The sequence below is a fragment of the Exophiala bonariae genome (assembly GCF_035927105.1).
Source record: "Exophiala bonariae strain CCFEE 5792 chromosome Unknown scaffold_75, whole genome shotgun sequence".
In the NCBI taxonomy this organism is placed as follows: domain Eukaryota; kingdom Fungi; phylum Ascomycota; class Eurotiomycetes; order Chaetothyriales; family Herpotrichiellaceae; genus Exophiala; species Exophiala bonariae.
In genome coordinates this window covers 1-19,157 of record NW_027042550.1, presented here as the reverse complement: position 1 = coordinate 19,157, position 19,157 = coordinate 1, and the positions used below count along the sequence as shown (strand labels likewise).

Here is a 19,157-nt window from a genome sequence, read left to right as displayed (position 1 = left end):
GAAGTAGCTCAAAGCAGAATCTCACACATCCTTAGATCACAACCAAACCGCTCGATTTCTCCACCTCTTCACCGATCGCACCGACACCAAAAGGGAACGCTCGCGCCCAATCACACCTGCGTTCCCCTGGCAGGATCCAAAACGGATTTTGGCCAGTAAGGATGTGGAAGAACGGGAGTTATCTTCAAATCAACGAGAGTTACGACATACCTCGAGACTGGTTAGAGCCTGCTCACGACGACCAGTATGGGCAGGCACTTTACCTCAAAAGCGACTCTCTATCCTTGTTGTCAGTAGTGGAAATGGGAAGATTGTAGGTACATTGTGTGACTTTATTGCGATGCTCAGGAATCTTTTTACCATTTCACAGAAATGGCAAACAAAATATAGCTCTGCGAACTATCTACCTGTTCCTGGAGGTTTCATTACGAATTCACTCCCATTGCATGATGGGAAACCAGTTTCGGATAGCTAGGGGTGGACACAAGGAAAATCGGTGGCATCTTAACTAGTGGGACTGGAAGAAGTGGCTAGGCGATTATAGGAAAACACCAGGAATCTGCTTGTTGGTGGTTTTCTCTCGTCTTATTCTTCGACTCCTTGCCGATAAAATTAGTCACAAGGATATATGACTTGATTGGGAAAGAACTTCTCAGTCTTTACTATGGTTCGTGTCAACACAGGAACAAAGGTAAACAGTGCCTCCTGATCTCTCCTTCAGATATAAAACATGGTATCCTGCACATTCTCGTGTAACTTCACCATATTGGATTGAGGTTCCTGTGTTGCTGGTCCTCCCCCAACCACGCTCCCACTGGAGCTTGCCGTGGATGGATCATACAGCCCACTCAAATAGCATCTCGCCCTTTCACATACCAAATCTGCATAATAGGCCGGTGGACAGACACTGACAGCACTAGTTGTCCTTCCAAAGAGATAACACAAGTTATGCGTCAGATCCTCGACGATGTCAGACGTGTTCTTCAGGCGGCCTTGGGGGCTTTTAAGACGTTGGAAGATCTCGTCAAAGACAACGTAGTAATGCGCTGGTCTGGCTGTGCCTTGAATGGCTTTGTGAGCTTGCATGAAGAAGTCCCAGTTACGCGCTTCGGTAACGCCACGATCAACCACGGTCCCATTTTGTGGATTGGACGAGTTATCAGCCTCTTCGACCTTGGTAGGGTAGAATCGGGTGTGGTGTCGCTTTCCCACAATAATGATGGAGATCCGCGGTATCCCTTGCTTAACGAGAGTTGCTGAATATAGCTCCCCGCAAGCTGAACGTATTTCAGGGAGTTCTTCCTCAAGGACCAACTTGTATTGTCCCTCGGATACTCCGTCCCGATAGATAAGAATGTTCTCGGGGTACGCACCATTGCGGCGTTTCCACAACGTGAGACGCGATTTCATCAACCGTTTCAGCTCGGAGACCGTTTCTTTCCGCGCGGTCTGGATCGCCAGCTCCGCTGGCCACTGTCCTAGCCACTTGTCGACAGAAGCGACAATACCAACAGCACTAGGCGCAGTCGATGACGACCCGGGTGATGGGTGAGTGACATCGATGCCGACAACCATAGTCTTAGCTTCAGCTATGATACCCAGTTGCGACGTTTCTAGACTTTGGTTGATGCCACCCAATTTGAGGTTGAATTTGAGAGCCACATTGGTAAGGTAACGATAGTTTGCATTCGCAAATTTGGAAGCAGTGACACAGATATTGATCAGCCCTTCTTTCACGTCACATGCGTATTTGACCCGATTATAGATTGCCGAGTCGACTGACGGCATGATGACAAGCACGAGCGTAGGCGGAGACCTGCCAGGACTTGATGTAAATCTGTGAAACGCCCGGTCGATTGCCGATTCGACAGTCTCACTGGTAATTACTGCTCGCAAGCCTCTCATACAAGCATTGCAATTGATACCCAGCTCGAGCAGCTTAGAGGTGAGGGCTGTCACGCAAGGTTGCAACTCTCCTTCATTGGCCCAGGGATCGACTATTGACGGCGATGAAATCCAAAGATATGTCCACGATTTCAGTGTTGCTTTAGTGGTAAATTGAGCCTTTCCCATGTCCCAACTGCCAAATCTGGTAGGTATGGACTTTTGTGCTCCGTATTTTACGCTGGGAGACGATAAAACCCGACCTGGAACGGTTATCAACCTAGGTCTAATGTCGATATTGAATTGGTCCTTGGACAAGTTAGTAGAAGTTATGAGGAGGGTAAGATAGATACTCTTGGAAAGGTCTTACCAGCGTCGAGTTGTCGATACCCAGTATCTGCGCCCCTGAGGTGACAATGGATTGTGCATTCTGTGCTGGTTTACGGACCGCAAACCGGATCATTTGCTGCGTCTGGAAAGGGCTCAATTGCGCGTTCGAGGTCTGGCCGGGGATGACCAGACAGACCTGGGCGGGTAAATAGGAGGGCTTTTCTTTCGAACCAACATTGACAACTGGTAAGTGAGGGTTCTTGATCATGATGTTGTGTTCTTAGCGATCATTAGCGTAAGGTCCCATGATTGGAAGGCTTTCCACACCGGAGGAGAAAAAGTCGTAGACGCTGATGTATCGCCCATTAGGAGGAGCCACCGGGCTTAACTTGGGCGCCTTCTTCTTATACTTAGTGCCAGTACCTGGCCTAGCTGTGGCGGCGGACGACGATTCGCTCGTGCTTTCTAGCCAAAATCTGACATCTTTCGGCCCAGCTCCGTATCCACCTACAATAGGTGGATGAGATAAGGCGAAACCATCATTCTTGGTGGCGACCCCGGTGATAACCTTGAATCTAGGTATTTGGCGACCAGCGCTGTTCCTCCGAACGATGTGAGTAACGTTGATCGAGAGTTTCTTGATGAAGTTAGCAAGTTTTACAAGGTTGTGTCCATTACTCTCCAAATAAGCGGCCATGAGTCGTTCGAGGGGGCCATCTCCATAGAAAGCCCCGTTCTTAACTTGAATATTCAAGAGTAGACGGCCAGTGGCGGCTCGAACACTGATGAAAAATCCCCGGATCGCTGCCAGCCCAGCACCCAATGTCTTTCGGTCAGATGCTGCCGCGGTCAGCCCATAATGCCGGTTCGAACCGATGGATGCAATATGTGATGCTGCTTTGGGATGATTTCCAACAACCATGTTCAACGCCTGGATGATCTCTTCTCTGGACCCAAACAAACCCGTGGCGTTGGTTGAGGTTAGGTCATCCAACAGCTCAGAGACCGTCAAAGAACCAGTGCGCAGGAGGCGGATATGGTAGTGTCTAGCATTAGCCGGGGCATCGTCTTCGCCCTCGACCCGATACACGACATCGTAGCTGTCTTCAGTGATGTCCAGCTCGGTAGAACTAACAAGATTTGACTTGAAATCCGTGGCAATCCGCGTGGCGTACTGAGAAAGATGCTCCTCGAGTAGCAGTTCAACCAGCCGTCGGGCTTTCTTGCCGGCGGGTCGTCTCCCGGAATGGTCTGGCAGGATAACGATACTATATCGATGCAGAACCTGGTTGCCGTACGAGACTAGCTCAAAATAGTTTGTCCACAATATAACTTCTTTTCCCTGTGTTCCGTAGCCGGGGCGAGGAGGCAGTCTCGTTGTAAGGGAAGACGACTTTGTACGCAAGAGTGAGATGTTGGTCTCGATCTCGTTCTCAAGGGTTTTGATGCTCAAACTCGGTTCGGCAGTGTCGCCTGGTCTATGACCGATATCGAAGAAAGATATTAGTGCTCTTAGCTCAACAAGTGGGGTGCGCCATACGAAAATAGTGTCACCTCAGGCCGTATGGCCCCTCCACGCCCTCTCATAAAACCATCTCCGCCACTTGCGCGATTTTCTCGATGCCCTCCCTGAAAAGGGCGGGAGTGATAGGGGTCTCCGCGGTTGGGAGACTGCCCTGGTTGGCCGTGAGTACGTCCTGGTCCAGTGCCCTCGCCTCGTCCAACTCCCCTGCCCCTAAAATTGGAAGGCAAGGATGTGTCGCCACGACCGCGCCCGCGACCACGACCACGAGACTGGATTGATTGATCTCCAGACATATTCAGACAAGCCGTTGTCAACCTACAGAAAGAATCGTCTCGATGGAACGAAAGACCTAAAGTACCTTTGTACCTACCCCGCGGCGGGGTCAACTTCTAGGTTACACAGACACGTGCATTGTTGCCCAACATATGAGGGAGCCTTGGAGCCTTCCTAACAATGTCAATCCTACTTCACTTCTGCATTTTTGTCGAGACTCTCTTCAGTGATGTCAGGAATTTCTTCTGGCGAAAGCTCGATTGGGGCTGTTCAATCGTTGTATCGAGCTCGCAGCTATCAATTAGAGATGCTCGAGCAGAGCCTTGCAGGGAACATCATAATTGCGGTACCCAAATTTCATGAAACATTTATTCCTATGTCTCAATTCGACTGACTATGATAATTAGATGGACACGGGAAGTGGAAAAACACAAATGTCTGTTTGATAATTGTTGAACGAAACCCTCTCAATTTGAGAACCAATTGCCAAGTTGGCCTTGCTGACTGAATGTTCAGAGCGATCATGCGAATTATGGAAGAGCTTGAGCGTTGTTCTCCTGAAAAGGTGAATGATTCCCCTGCAGAATATGTCGTCATTGCGTTGATACAGACATGATTAATTTAGGTGGTCTGGTTTCTGGCGCCTACCGTGGCCTTGTGCACTCAGCAGCACGACGCCATTCTAGCACAATTACCAGCCGCAAGGACAAGACTGCTGATCGGCTCGGACAATCTTGATTGTTGGGAAGATAAGATCTGGAAAGCAGTGTTGACTGATGTGCGAATCGTTGTCTCGACGCACGCCATCCTCCTTGATGCGCTAGGACACGGCTACGTTCCGATATCACGGCTAGCACTCCTGGTGTTTGACGAAGGTGAGTTCACCTCTGGGCGGTTCTCATACTCGGTAGATATCGTTTGAACTGCATCAAGCAATGAAACTCATCCCCCAAAAGCCCACCACTGTAGGAAAAAGCACCCAGCAAACAAGATCATGCAACAATTCTACCACCCGCGGAAGGATCTGCTTGGGCCAACCTCAGTTCCCCATATCCTCGGCCTCACCGCCAGCCCGGTAGTGAGGAGCAAGGCCCGTGATCTAGAGTCAGTATCGAATATCGAAATCGGCTAGAGACATCCGTCCTAACGTTTACAGGATCATTGAAAGAAACCTCGACTCAATCTGTCGCACCCCTCGCTTACAGAGAGTGGAGATGTTAAAGTTTGTAAACAGACCGGTGATCAAAAATCTTGTGTATTGTTCTCATAAGGCCGACGAAGCTGCCCCTCGAAGCATGGCGCTGTTTCTCCTCAGAAAGGTCTGTCGTACAGTCGTTCCTCAGGCCGAACAGTGTGCGCAAGCAGGCCAACCGGGCGCCAAGATGCCTCTTTCAAGTGGTGGGTATGAGGAACAATTGATCAAGTTCAGGAGGAAAGCCAATATGGTTTATGAAGAGCTTGGGCCATGGGCCACGGATTTCTTCATACTGGAGTCCATCAAGACATTGAGCGAAAGCTTCAGCGGCGGATCTAGATTTCTATTGGTATTCAAGGACGACGAGAAGACAAAGTTGCTTCGAGCGTTGAATCCGATCCCGTTGCTTCTATCCAGCCACAGCCATCAACATGGAGCAAGTATGCAGGTTTCGACCAAAGTTGAGTGCTTGATATCATTTCTCACCCTGCAAGATCCCGAAAGATGTTCCGGCCTGGTGTTCGTCAAGGAACGAGCTACCGTTGCCGTTTTACACGCGCTGCTGTTGCGGGAGCCTCGAACAAGAGACCTCTTTCGGTGCACGACTTTCGTCGGTCTGTCAAACAACGCCAAACGTCGATACGCGATGTCTGAATTGTTGGACTTGAAAGCGCAGCATGAGGCTTTGGCCGATTTCAAAGCTAAAGTCAAGAATCTCATCGTCGCGACTGATGTGCTGGAGGAAGGGATCGACGTCACTGCCTGTAATCTAGTAGTCTGCTTTGATGCTCCATCAAACCTCAAGTCGTTTCTGCAACGACGGGGACGCGCTAGGCAGGAACAGTCGACCTTCGCTATACTTCTGGAAGGGGATGTTGAGAATGTGAACAAAATCCCATCCTGGCAACGACTTGAAGAAGAAATGATTCACTTATACCAAGATGAAACGAGATCATTACAAGATGGCACCAACGAGGAAGATACCGAAGACGTAAATTTTGAGATCATTGTTCCTTCTACGGGGTAGGTGCTCTTCAGAAATTTTTCCTCATGGCTGATGCCCTGACCGTTCAATCAAGGGCGAAACTGGATGCCGATGGCGCCATGGCACATCTGTATCACTTCTGTGCATTGTTGCCCCATCAACCTTACGTGGACAACCGCCCCATATTTGAAATTATCGAGCATCCAGTGGGTAAATCATTCACTGCGACAGTGACTCTTCCCAATTGCATCAATGCTTCCGCAAGGTGTACCAAAGGCCACCAGGAGTGGAAAACTAGAAAAGCTGCCATGAAAGATGCTGCCTTTCAAGGATACAAGCGATTGTTTCAAGAAGGTCTCTTGAATGATCATCTTCTTCCTCTCACGCACGAAAAGGCACTGTCAACAGCTACAGCCAATGAACTTCCCGCCGTGGTGGAGGTAAGCGGACAATTAGACCCCTGGTTTGAAATGGCCAAAGCATGGCTATCCCCTGATTTCCACAAAATCGAGATCACTCTACAGCATGATGGAATTGATGGTGGAAGTGATCTCGCATTTTCCCTCCTGACTCCGTCAGCATCGCCGATTATCGAGCCTTTCACGATGTATTGGGATAGAACCATCGCTTTCACCATCAAGCTGGGAAGTCCGGTCAAAGTTGCGTTGTGCGGAACCCAGACTCTCAAGGCCATGAGATCGGCCACGAGCCTTATACAGCGATCTGTGCATTCAGACCGCTACCAAGACGATCCAGGCGATTTCATAGTATTATTCACGCCTGGGATCGAAAACAGGCATCTCGTGAAGTGGCTCGAAGCGAACCAGGGTCGAATATCGGCATGTGATTACTTCAGGAGAGAACCATTAACCCCTTGCCCGGGTTTTGTACGAACGCCATCACTCTTTGGTAGACCTTGCATATTCCAACGGTGGATCGTTCATGAGATGCCTCATGAGCTAGAGGTTGAATGCGCGCAGCTCCCTAGGCGAAGGAACTTCTTCCATCGAGCGACGCAGTCTCAGGACTTGCTGTTGCGCCAGCAGGAATCGCCAGGAAGGCAGGTGGCAACCTCACCACAGAATTTACAGTTTCCTGCAGAAGATGCAACCATCGACTGCCTCCCGTTCGACCAAGCTCGCTTCGGTCTTTTCATCCCAGGCATTCTGCAGCAAGTGGAGGTCCATCTGGTCGCGCAGAAACTATGCACAACTATTCTCAGCACCCTCTGCTTTAATGATCTTGGACTCGTTGTCACTGCGCTTAGCTCTCCTTCAGCGCAGTGGATTTCCAACTACCAACGACTGGAGTTCATTGGCGACTCCGTGCTCAAGTTCATTGCTACACGACAACTTTTCACCGAACGTTCCAATTGGCACGAGGGTTATCTTTCGCAAGCCAGAGCGGGTCTTCTGTCAAATAACACCCTTGCTCATGCTGCGATACGAGTGGGTCTAGACGCGTTCATCATGACAGAGCCGACACGCACTGGGGTAAAACGCTCCCCGGTATGTCCACCATCGAGAGTGGTCAACGCCCACAGAAACGGAATCTTAGCTCAAAGGTCCTGGCAGATGTCGTCGAAGCTTTAATTGGTGCTGCATACTTAGATGGTGGATTCCGCCTTGCCCTGATCTGCATCAACACCTTCCTGCCCCAGATCCATGTTCGGCTGCCAGCACCTAATGGCAGAATTTTAACTGACGGCAGTAGTTATAGTTTGACAAACCATATTGTCAAAGCAGAACGTGTCATTGGTCACGGGTTCCGGACTAAAACACTTCTACTCGAGTCCTTAACTCACCCTGCATGCGAGAGGGACAGCCAGACGGAATCGTATCAGCGACTCGAATTTCTCGGAGATGCCGTCCTGGACATGGTGGTTGCCGGACTCTTAGCCAAGCAGAACATATCTCAGGGTGAGATGACGCGGATTAAGTCTGCCATGGTTAACAGCCACCTTCTCGGCTTTTTTTGCCTGGAACTCAGCATTGACGAAGACATGGTTAACGTCGAGCAGAGCTCACTAGGTGTGTTCAAGACAACCACAGTCCGGGAGCAATTACACCTGTGGAAATTCATGCGCCACCACAGCCAGGAAGTGACTATGGCACAGGGACGCAGCGTTGCACTCTACAGCCAGTTGCAAGGGGAAATTCGCGGCTCCTTGGCAACCAGTCTCTCCTACCCATGGACCCTACTCGCTCGGCTGAACCCACCCAAGTTCTTTTCCGATATCATCGAAAGTATTACGGGCGCCATATTCACCGACTCCCAGGGAGACCTGGCGCCATGTCACCGCTTTCTCGAGCGCCTTGGCTTGACGCAATACTTGCAGCGCGTGTTGGCAGATTGTGTTGTCGTCGAGCATCCACGCAACGCACTTCAACGCCTTTCTGGGTCAGATGCCGCCTTGTACACTGTTGATCTCGAGGGGGATAGTTCAATGCCATCTTATCGCTGCACCGTTACTGTGAATGGAGAAATTCTTGCCCACGTGGAGGGATGTGTGTCTAAGGACGAGGCTATAGTGATTGCCGCTGAGACTGCTAAAACGTTGTTGACGGAGCGCAAACAAGAGCACGAGGGGACTACAGAATAGTGTGCAACGCTGACCATGGATCTGGTTGATAGGAGCCCAAGACTCGTTGCCACGGATGTAAATGGGAATTTTAAATTTCTGGGAAGCATGAATTTCTTCGTATTTTGTCATATATTTAGTCGACCTTCTGGAGAAGTATAATCAAGAACTCATCATCGTCCCACCAGGATCGTGAGTCGACGTATCAGGTCATCGGCGGGAAGTATATGTATGTTCTAACTAATGACCCACGCCAAAACAACGCTTCGAAATGCAGTAATGAAAACAGGAGCTAGTCATGCTTATTGTTGGCTATTATCTATCCCTTTCTGGAACGTTATACGGTACAAACCGTTGACAAAGTGGGGTTAGTTAAATGATGCTGGCGGGCGACTATTCGTTGCTTCATTGCGATGACTACACGTCCTCCAGGCACAGCGGAGAAATCGGCTTCTCCTCTGGTCCAGTATGGCCACATCCGAAAGATACCTAAATCCCAAGTCGCGCGTTAGAAAGATAATGAGTACCCCCAGCACATCTGTAACCCGAAGCTTGCTTGATCCACCGAAACCCTGCCACACACACCCCCATTTGTCTCAACTTGGCTTGCACGGCCTCCTCTCTCCTTCTTTGCTGTTCTCTTGCCCTCTTCTCCTGCTCAATCCTCGCCACTAGTTCCATCCGTTCGCGCCATTCACGCTCACACTTGAGACGCTCCTCCTCGAGCAAGCGACGAGCCTCTGCGTCAGATTCCTCTTCTGCCTTTCTTCTCGCCTCCATATCAGCGGCTACTTTCGCAGTCAGTTCTTCTTGAGCCTTTTTTTCTTGGGCCAAGAGCTCGCGGTACTGTTTCTCCCATTCTGCATCAGCTTGTTTGTCGGATTTTAGTTGATTCCAAATTTCCTCAGAGACACCAGGGTCGCGACCGAGATTTTCCTGCTCAAGATTCTGTGATGGTGGTTCCTGCAATGGAGGAGGTAATGACTGGTCAGCATCAGTGGCAGTCTTAGTCACCGTATTGAAGGCAGGAGGTATGGGTGCATCTTTCGATAATTCCTGTGTTGCAAGCGTAGGATGTGCTCGAGAACGTACTGAGCTCCCACGGAGTTCACGCTCGGAGACCATTTGGCGTACTGTTGAAAGGACCACATCCTCTGTGACCTCGAACCCGGCATCAGTCCCTGTACTGGAAAGCACCTTATTGATCACAGAGTTGGCTAGTGTTCTGACATCCCTGGCGTTAGCCCAGGCACGAAGTTGAGCAAGATTCTTGAACAGCTCGAGAAGGGTATTTTTAAATGCTGCAGAAGGCGCTTGTACAGCACTACTTTCGATCTTTCCTGCTTTGCGAATGTATGCTTGGAACAGCTCGAGGCAGTTTTCCGGCGGTAGGTGGCCAAAGCTTATAGTTTCCGGAAAGCGACTGGTCAGGCCCGGGTTGGTTGACATAAGCCGATTGATGTCCTCGTCGTACCCAGCTAGAATGACAATGAGCTTCTGGGCAAACTTGGGCTTAGTGAGGCAGTCGACTAGTTCATCCATGGCCTCCTGCGCAAATTGGCCATCCGCAAGTCGATATGCTTCGTCAATGAAGAGAACCTTACCCAGCGCTTTCTCTAGTAACTTTTGGGTTTTGGGGCCTGTTTGGCCGACGTACTGCCCAACGAGCTCCGTGGAAGAACACTCAATCACTTCAGCACTGGCCATGAATCCCATGTCATAGAACACTTTCCCCATTCGTCTCGCTGTAGAGGTTTTGCCACTGCCTGTTCCAGATGCGTCAGCCATAGACTTGTTTCACGTGTCACGCTGCGGACTCACCGGGTGGACCACGGAACAGAAAATTGAACGGGATCTGCTCTCGTGGATCCATGTTCAGCTTCTTCATATTTATCACACTTCTCTGGTAGCCCTCAAGCTGGAGAATCAAACTTTCACACCCAACAACCCCGTCGAAGAGTTTTCTGCAGTTAGTCGGGGCCTCTTCTGCTCTACTAAAGTCCGGGTCAAAATCGAGAGTCTCGAGGGTGTCAATACTCTTTGTTTGCTTTGACGACAAGCGCTTTTGATGCTCCATTTTTGCACGATCCAGAAGAATATCAACTTCGCCGGCATTGCCAAAATGAGGCTTGTTACGAGCCAGGCGAAGGCGTTCGCGCACTACCTTCTTTGCCTCTTGGGTTGCGTCGAAACCGATTTGTCCCAACTTCAATTCGAAGATTTTCTCCAGATCATCGTCGGTGTAGTCCTCGAAGTAGAAAGCCGAATCCAACGGGAACCGGCGGGAGAGGCCTGGGTTGACATTTTGAAACATGGTCTCCATCTGGTCCTTATAACCGAGCAACAGTACGCAACGGTCATCTCCTGGGACACTCTGCACTTCCGCAACGATAGTGTCGATGACAGCAGTCTTATACGGATCTGATGCTGATAACCCCTCCGTGGAGGAAGAGCCTCCGTAAAGCATATATGCCTCGTCAATGACCAAAACTTTACCTACAGTGGAGGCCAAAATCCCTCTGGTTGTACTTTCAGATGCACCGAGCACATTTCCCACAAAGTCAGAGGGGTTCTTGACGACGACTAGAGTTTGTCAGTTCCTTGGTAGCTCGTTCGGGGTAATAGGGTAATTCATACCTTCTCCGCTGAATAAGAAGCCCAGGTCGGCAAGTATCTGACCATATAATTTTGCCACTGTGGTTTTGCCGGTTCCTGGATTTCCCACAAAGACCTTGTTGAGAGAATACTCAACCTTTTGCTTTTCCTCTATTTCGCGGCGATAGTTGAACTGCATTGTATCCAGGAGTGATTGAACAGCGGATTTGACGCTTTGCAGTCCAGTCAACTTTTGGAGTTTTCTCCACGCAACATTTTGTTTCAGCGCCAAACCAGGCTCTGGGCCGAGCAGGTCCTCCTTCTTCAAGACCATGTCGTCTGAGTGAAATCCTTCCCGGCGTTGCTGTTGCAGTCGGTTGGCCTGGCGATCAGCTATTCGCGAGAATTCGTTGTGAACTGCTCTGGCGTTGCCAAACCCGTCGTGTCCTCGACCCTGTCCAATGCGTCGAGAGACTATTCGAATATACAGACCATCAATGCCACCCTCAATCTTCATTCTTCCCTCATATTTTCGTTCTATTCGATGGCGAAGAATATGCTGCAGTTCGACATCCTCATAGTCGCGAAATTGAAATTCGACGGGAAATCGGCTGGGAATTCCTGGATTATGTGTAAAGAATGCCTCCATATTCTTGCTATAACCAGCAAGAATGAAAACGACTTTTCCGGTAAGATTTTCGACCTCTGCAAGAAGGAAATCAAGTACTTGACTGCCTCCATGATTTGTTCCAGAAACAAGCTGATAAGCTTCGTCAATGAACAGCGCTCCGCCGCCACTGTTGCAAATCTCTTCAAGGTGTTTTTTGCAACCCAGAATTCCGTCGCTCGCTAATCGAGAGCCGGATGTCTCAATGAACAAGTCACCAGGAATAACTCCCACAGAAAACAGGAAGTTGGCATACAGGCGGGCTACAGTGGTTTTCCCTGAATACAGTAAGATTTTACTCCTCCGGAAGGGGTTCGATAATCAAGATGAGGGCTTGCAATACATGAGTGATTGCACATACCTGTTCCAGGGTTTCCCAAGAGTGCTGCATTGAATCTTTCATCCTTCAAGCTCGTACCCTGACGAACAACTGTGTCCACTTTTGCTTTGATAGATAAAAACTTGCTTTTCACTTCTTCGAGGCCAGTCATCCTCATGAGCGCGTCGAGACTAGTATTAGATTGACCTTCCATTTCCTTCTGTCTCTCCCATTCATCTCGAGATTCAGATCCAAGGGATCGAGTTTGTGAACTCTGGGGGTGATTGATTTGCGCCGAGTCTTGAGTCTGAGACTCACCGGCAGTGGATTGTCTGCTAGGTGAACTTGGTGAAGGATCGGAAGGCATCTGCGAATGAGGCAGAGACTGTCCGGCACGCTTAGCTGTCAATTGTATCTGTTCCAGGTCTCGCAACTTTTGGGCAAGGACGCTTTGCCGCTCTTTGTCATCGGCAATGTCTTTCATATTTTGTTTCTCGTCCTCGATTTTTTGCTGGATCTCCCCCAGCTGCCTGGCGTGTTGGTTTTGGCGTTCCTGTCGCTTGAGCTCCAACTCAAAATCTCGTTGCTTTCGTTGCTCCTCAATCTGTTTCTCGCGTTCACATTTAGGGCATACTTTTGGTGCACCCTTGTGACATTTCCAATTGTACTTATGTTTCTTTGAACATGTGCCTTCAACAATGCTACAACAGTCCACTTTCGAATGGTCAGAGAGCTGGTGACATCTTTGGGGACAGACGTGAACACCACACCGGAGTGTCATTGTACTCGGAAATTGTTAGCAAAACTTTGACTGGGAGGAGGAGAGTATGCCATACCAAGGATCAGCACAGCCTCCATCGGGACATTCGGTATCAAATTCTTCAGGTTCTCTTAGTATCGCCATTCTATTTGGATGTCTTTCACACTTAATTGGAAATCCATCATAAACGTGTCCACTCTTGTTTAGAAGGTCAAACAAAGGTTGCCACGAAGCCTTTGCTTTGCGGCTCCCGAGAAAGGTTCTGAAATTTCCAATGACAATCAGTCCGTTGCGCGCTCGAGAGAGGAGCACATTGAGGCGTTCTGGTGCAGCCATGAATCCCACGTCTCCTCTGTCGTTGCTTCGAGTGAGCGATGAAATTACAATGTCCCTCTCCTCTCCTTGATAATTGTCTATTTTCGTTAGCACGCACGTTGTGAATGCTCCACAGGACTTACCAATCGTCGAAATCAGTATTTGACGCTTTGACATCTTTGCGCTGGCAGGCGTAATGAGACCAGCACGGACGAGGTCATGCGAATCTAAGTCATTCAAGACCGGATCGTTGTTCTTGCTCAACTCTTTTCGAAGAAGATGCAACTGTCCTAGGTAAGGTACCAGGACCACAATCTTATCTGTTCCGTAACCCTGTTGTCCAAGGTAACGGATGCATTTAAGGACCATCTCAACCTCAAAGGGATTCTGCTTACTCGCTTTCGTCGTCGGGTCTCCCGCCTCTGAAACACCATGTAGGTCAAGCTCCGGTCGTTCATGATTCACAAATATGACCTTGTTTTGAAACCCACGAAGTTTTGGCCGATTCAGAGTCTTTTCCGCGTCCAGTAGGTCAGGATAAGTCAGATGTCGAACCAGTTGGGAAATTTCGGGACACATTCGATGTTGTTTGGAAAGAGTTGTATGCGGATAGCCTTGTAGCACTAGCCTCTCAAACATTGACCTATTCAAGTCAAATCCATCACCTTTCTCAACGGTCAGATTATAATTATTGACCTTTGGGCGTAGTTGCTTGTGATCTCCGATCAAGATCAATTGTTTCGTATTTCTTGTCATTGCAGTGAGAACGTGGCTCTCAAGAATTTCTCCAGCTTCTTCAACCAAAATGACTCCGGCCTTGGCCGCCTCCAGTGCTTGGGTATACTTTGCCGCAGCTGTAGTCGTGCAAGCAACGATTCGTTTCGTCGTGAATATATCGGAGTTCTTTGTCTGGTAGATTGAATCATCGATTTGGCGTTGTATGCGATTGAAAGCCTGAAAAAGAGGTGCAACTTCCTCCAGATGGTCACGGAGAATGTTCCTCGTCCAGACCTTCAATAATTCTCGCCGACTTTGAAGAGACATTTTCCAGATATTGGACTGTTCTTCCTCGACTTCGTGTTGAAAAACCCCAGCGTCCTGACCATACAACCAACGATTTATCAAATAATGCTTCCCGATTTTCTTACCTCCCTTTCCTACTCTCTGCATTCTATCGTCCTGCTCCGGCAAGATAAATGCGTCGTAGAAGCTTGAATCGTCCGCAAATTCAAGATATTGCATAAGATGATCGTACGTGACATCCTCGTGGAATCGTGCCAGGGTGCGTCTCAACTTCTGCTCCAGATCTTGCAATTCGTCTTTCAGTTCGTGAATGAAGCCCCATGGCAGTCGAGCGCCCTTCCGACGGGCAGACTGCTCGGCTAGGCCAAGCTTCTTGGTCCTCTCTGAAGATTTGGATCCCAGCCTAACGATGGACTCATCCGGTATGCCGATGTCCATGAGATCCTCCAAGAACTGATCTAAAGCATGGTTAGTGTAACAGATGATCAGAATAGTTTCGTTGGTATGATCGTGTAAGATTTTGGCGAGAAGAGCTCCGATGAAAGATTTTCCAGTCCCTAAGAGAGTTAGCCGCGTAAGCTGTCAAAAGGATGAGCAGAGAACTACCTGGTGGCCCTTGTATGAGGCTGAGCGAGTGTCCCAAACCCACCATCAGCGACTCAAACTGCGATTGATCGAGCGAAACCTTTTTGGATGTCCCGATGACATGATGGAGGTTTTGGCCTTGCGTCGCTCTGAGCTTTTCGACTATCCTTGATAGTTTGCTATCAATCTCAAGACTTTGCAGCGATGGCTCTGAGGACAGCAAACAGTCAGAAAGAGGGAATTCGGATTTCTCCTGCAATCTTTGAAGAATGGAGTCATAGGCAAAAACAGCAGTATCCACCACGATGAAGTCAAAGGGCGTAGCTTGTTTGGCTCTGGTGAGCACCCTTGTGATCGCCTCGCTTTCTACTATCTGTAAGGCAAGAACTGGAATCTCCTCCGCAAGGAGGCTTTCGTTTCGATCAACAGAAGCGAATGCGACGATATCGGTGCCCTGCATCAAACACCCGAAAGACTGGTGCTTCAAAATGTTCTTATTATTGATGAGGAATGCCATTCTCCCTGATGTTGGAAGGCCAGTCATCTGCGGAATGTCTCTCTCACAGAGGAAAGTAAGCGAGCAGGGCTTTCTTTTCATCTCGGTTCCGCAGTCTATGCCGCTGAAAGTAAGTCCACTGATCAATCCCGCGGATCTCTTTCCCTTCCTCCTCCCTTGAGCTATTTGCAAGTCATTTCGTAATTCCGCCAAAAAGTCTTCCCTCAACAAGCGGAATTGATTGTCGTAATGCATCCCAGGGCGAAGCTCTGGCTCAACGTCATATATTTGTTGTGCTTCTCGATAAAATGGTTGTTCCGTGGATGCAATTTCGTCTGGAGTGGGAAGGATGGAGATTTTTCGAAAATCATCAAAATCATTGTCATGTCTTCCCCCCGGCTTATCATCGCCAAGCTGGGAAAGATCCGCTAATCTGATATTCAGGATATTCTGAACCTTGTATCCGAGTGTTCGGACTTCGAGGGAGGGAGAATCAAGAAGTGAGCGATCTTCAATGGCAGCTTTGGCCGTTTCGTAGATCTCGTCCGTACAGGAGGGTGATGTCAACAACTGCAACAGCATCCACGCAAATGCAACCTGAGAAGCCTCGGTTAGGACCTGTTGGTTGTGCCCATTTACGAACGCGTTCCAGAATGTCGGAGGGTCTACCAAGGAAGAAATGATCTTCCGAAGGAATTGGCCATTGCAGAGTTGTTCTATGCCAGGGGCTCTCAGGTATGTGAGAAAACACTCCATGGGTCCATTCAAAAATTTCGTAGATGAGTCAAACCGAATACTATTCTGTAGTGCCGCTAGAGCATGAGAATTTGAAACGAGCTTCTCGACGCAAAGTAGCGGGTCTGGCTGGTTACACAATGCCTCCAGGAAGAGCGTCGTGTCGGAGACCTTCTCCACCTTCCTCACACCTTTCTCAATGAGGCTTAAATACTTTGATAACCTTGCGGATCTATCCGACATAGCGTGCAGTTTAAAAGATCTAGATGGAGAGATGGATTTTGGAGTGAACTTCGAAGTACTTCGAAAAATTCTGGGCCTTCCCTGGAGGATGTAATATGGTGGTAAACTCATGGACAAATAGAATCCCTTGTCTTTATGCAAGAGTCCCCTCGTTTGTGTAACCTGTGCCCCGAGAAACCCCGCCGCAGGCAGCCACCTCGAGATGCGAACAGACAAGCATCAACGGCAGACACTTCATTGAAGATCAAACCGTTCCAGGATGTCCAGCTCAGCGTTTGGTAGAAATTCCAGGGGCTCCAGGTCTTTCAGAAGCTCTTCCGTTCGCGGCACTAGAGGCCTTTCATGGAGGAAAGCCGAGGAGCCCGAGCCTCAAATACCATCACCACCCCTTGGCGAGTTGCTCATTGAGCTTGCCCGAGAGGACATTACTCGTCACACACACGATCCACAGATCAGAGACTGTCATTATGTCGCATCCTACAGTTGGCTCGATGCGGAGGACCCGGCTGTGATCATTCCTGGTACAGTACCCTCATATCATTCTTGCATCAAGTTTGGCTCATGGTCTGACTGGTCTCTCCTCACCTAGGACAACCTCCTGCCTGGACACCGCCTTCCGTAAATCGTCGACTTGAGCCTGATAGAGGCAAATACTTTCGGGACCCGAATGCGGCTCGATACTCAAGCTACCCCATGGAGCCAGCAGTTCAAGCATTGTTCAAACAGCATACACTATTTCCCACCAAAGATATCGACATTGTCAGTTGCACCAGTGCATTGGGAAACCTATCTCGATTTGTCCGTGGCGTTGAAAAAGATTTTAGGATTGTCTTGGTGAGGGTAGGGAACACTGTTTTCTTCACCCGCAGAGAGAATTCTCCGACGGAGCTGATAATTAATGTCCGAGGCTATGGCCATACCTTCCTCGAGGAATACACCTCGTGGGAAAAACATGTGAAACGGTCTGAGTCTCATCAGAGAATCATCCAATATGGTTTTGGGGGATTGCTTTTGTTAGTTGGTTTTGAAACGGACGAGTACTTTCGAGGGGAAGTCAAAAGTTCTGACCTGCAATTGAAGGAAAGTTCCTTGGTCGAAGCGCTCGGCAGAGCATCGGTTGGCGATGTGAGAACGAGGGTCCACAAAAGCCTTCATATCGAAAAAGGCGGTCAACCGATTGCTCAGGAGAGTATTTTCGACATTAAGACACGGTCTGCATTTGACTTCGAAACTCGCAAGATCAAGAAGGAAATCGACTTGACCGACATCCTCCCGAGGCTCTGGATTGCCCACATTCCAACACTTATTGTCGGATTTCACGATCCTGGTTTATTTGAAGACGTCCGTATTAAGGACATACGTACGAAAATAAAGGAGTGGGAAGCGGAAAACGCCGAGAACCTTTGCACACTTGCATCGTTGCTGCATGAGCTGGTTGAGTGCGCTAGAACTTCCCGGACTAATCTTGGAATATGCCGACGAGGATCAAGGATCTTAGAGATTAGGCGGCAAGCAGACGACGGACTAGAAGCTCTTCCCTCTGAGCTGAAAGCTAGGTGGATGGGAAAGCCTGAAGACAATGAGAGGACGAGTCGCGAGGATGGGGACCCTTCCAATTCTGATGACGGCTCCGGCGCACATGTTGTTTTAGGTGTTGCGGCGGATATTCGCGACCATGGAACAGATTCGGGCGATGAGTCTGTGAAAGATTACACGGCGTGTTCACTTGAGAACTGTGGATATTGTGGCCACTGCCCCTATTAGCTCCCTGTGACCGAAACATTGAAAGTAGAATGACGAATTTCCGTTAGCACCTGTCATAGGTTATGCAGCGATGTGCGGTAGAATATGTGTGACTTCAAGCGTCATATCGGGCCTCACAGAGTTGGCATGTTCGGGCACAATTTAGTCTTATTCCCGATGGTGGTATATCCAATGCGACAAGTTTCCTCAACCGCATCGGTATTTGGGGCTAACGGATACCGTTTCCTGGCGGAGGCCATGTTACACTCTTTGTTATTCGGGTTCGCGAACGTAGACGACCAGTAGTGTGATGAGAGCGATGATGGTTAGCCACAATCGAGGTATGGAGAGGTCAGTGGCACTTTACAACAAGCTACGGGAATCTGCAGGAGCACAAGAGGCAGATGCGCTAGTGTCTCTATATCCTACTGTACAGCCGGTGGTACTTCAATAACGCCTGACCGCTCCCGCCGGGATATGCAGGGTCATGCTACCAATGTTGTCTCTCAACCTATCTCTTGCTGAGAAACTACCTTACATGCACGAACTTAGTGCCTCGTTACAGCCTGTCATGATTTACAATGATACCGTATGAGCAATACTGAGAACACTGTTAATAATTGGGTTTGACGGATAGTCGAACCTGCCTCCATCCTTGCACAGGTTCGCTTGATCTTAAGGTCTGTTGACGGTCAATTCTTGGCGCGAAATCGACAAACACCGCGATTCTTCGGCGGTAACGGACCGGGGCACCGCTAATGGCAGCAGAGATCCCTGGTTCCAACAATCAATGAGCCAAAGGCTGTTAGCAACGGATGCTCCCTCTACTGTGCATCCTGAGATATCTTGAACTCAGACACCGGATTCAAAATTCAGTGCGAAGCCACGATCGGTGCTTGGAAG

General features: G+C 49.1%; 5 protein-coding genes across 5 annotated transcripts; 2 read left to right on the top strand and 3 right to left on the bottom strand.

Moving 5' to 3' along the window:
* Window positions 1-717: 717 nt before the first annotated feature.
* LTR84_012430 (uncharacterized protein) lies at window positions 718-2,482 on the bottom strand (the record flags this gene model as incomplete). Its single annotated transcript, XM_064855951.1, has 2 exons — window positions 718-2,193; window positions 2,255-2,482. 2 exons carry the CDS (start codon window positions 2,480-2,482, stop codon window positions 718-720), a joined length of 1,704 nt encoding a protein of 567 aa, XP_064699765.1.
* Window positions 2,483-2,494: 12 nt separating this feature from the next.
* LTR84_012429 (uncharacterized protein) lies at window positions 2,495-4,151 on the bottom strand (the record flags this gene model as incomplete). The annotated part of the gene is made up of 2 exons (XM_064855950.1): window positions 2,495-3,692; window positions 4,144-4,151. 2 exons carry the CDS (start codon window positions 4,149-4,151, stop codon window positions 2,495-2,497), a joined length of 1,206 nt encoding a protein of 401 aa, XP_064699764.1.
* Window positions 4,152-4,241: 90 nt separating this feature from the next.
* On the top strand, window positions 4,242-8,794 carry LTR84_012428 (uncharacterized protein; the record flags this gene model as incomplete). Its single annotated transcript, XM_064855949.1, has 8 exons — window positions 4,242-4,358; window positions 4,420-4,448; window positions 4,529-4,577; window positions 4,638-4,887; window positions 4,969-5,116; window positions 5,169-6,230; window positions 6,287-7,700; window positions 7,757-8,794. The coding sequence occupies 8 exons, from the start codon at window positions 4,242-4,244 to the stop codon at window positions 8,792-8,794; spliced, it is 4,107 nt and encodes a 1,368-aa protein (XP_064699763.1).
* Window positions 8,795-9,262: 468 nt separating this feature from the next.
* Window positions 9,263-16,511, bottom strand: LTR84_012427 (uncharacterized protein; the record flags this gene model as incomplete). The annotated part of the gene is made up of 7 exons (XM_064855948.1): window positions 9,263-10,539; window positions 10,595-11,356; window positions 11,411-12,313; window positions 12,397-13,055; window positions 13,191-13,527; window positions 13,573-15,009; window positions 15,059-16,511. The coding sequence occupies 7 exons, from the start codon at window positions 16,509-16,511 to the stop codon at window positions 9,263-9,265; spliced, it is 6,828 nt and encodes a 2,275-aa protein (XP_064699762.1).
* A 259-nt stretch (window positions 16,512-16,770) lies between these two features.
* On the top strand, window positions 16,771-18,275 carry LTR84_012426 (uncharacterized protein; the record flags this gene model as incomplete). The annotated part of the gene is made up of 2 exons (XM_064855947.1): window positions 16,771-17,032; window positions 17,101-18,275. The coding sequence occupies 2 exons, from the start codon at window positions 16,771-16,773 to the stop codon at window positions 18,273-18,275; spliced, it is 1,437 nt and encodes a 478-aa protein (XP_064699761.1).
* Between the last annotated feature and the right edge of the window lie 882 nt (window positions 18,276-19,157).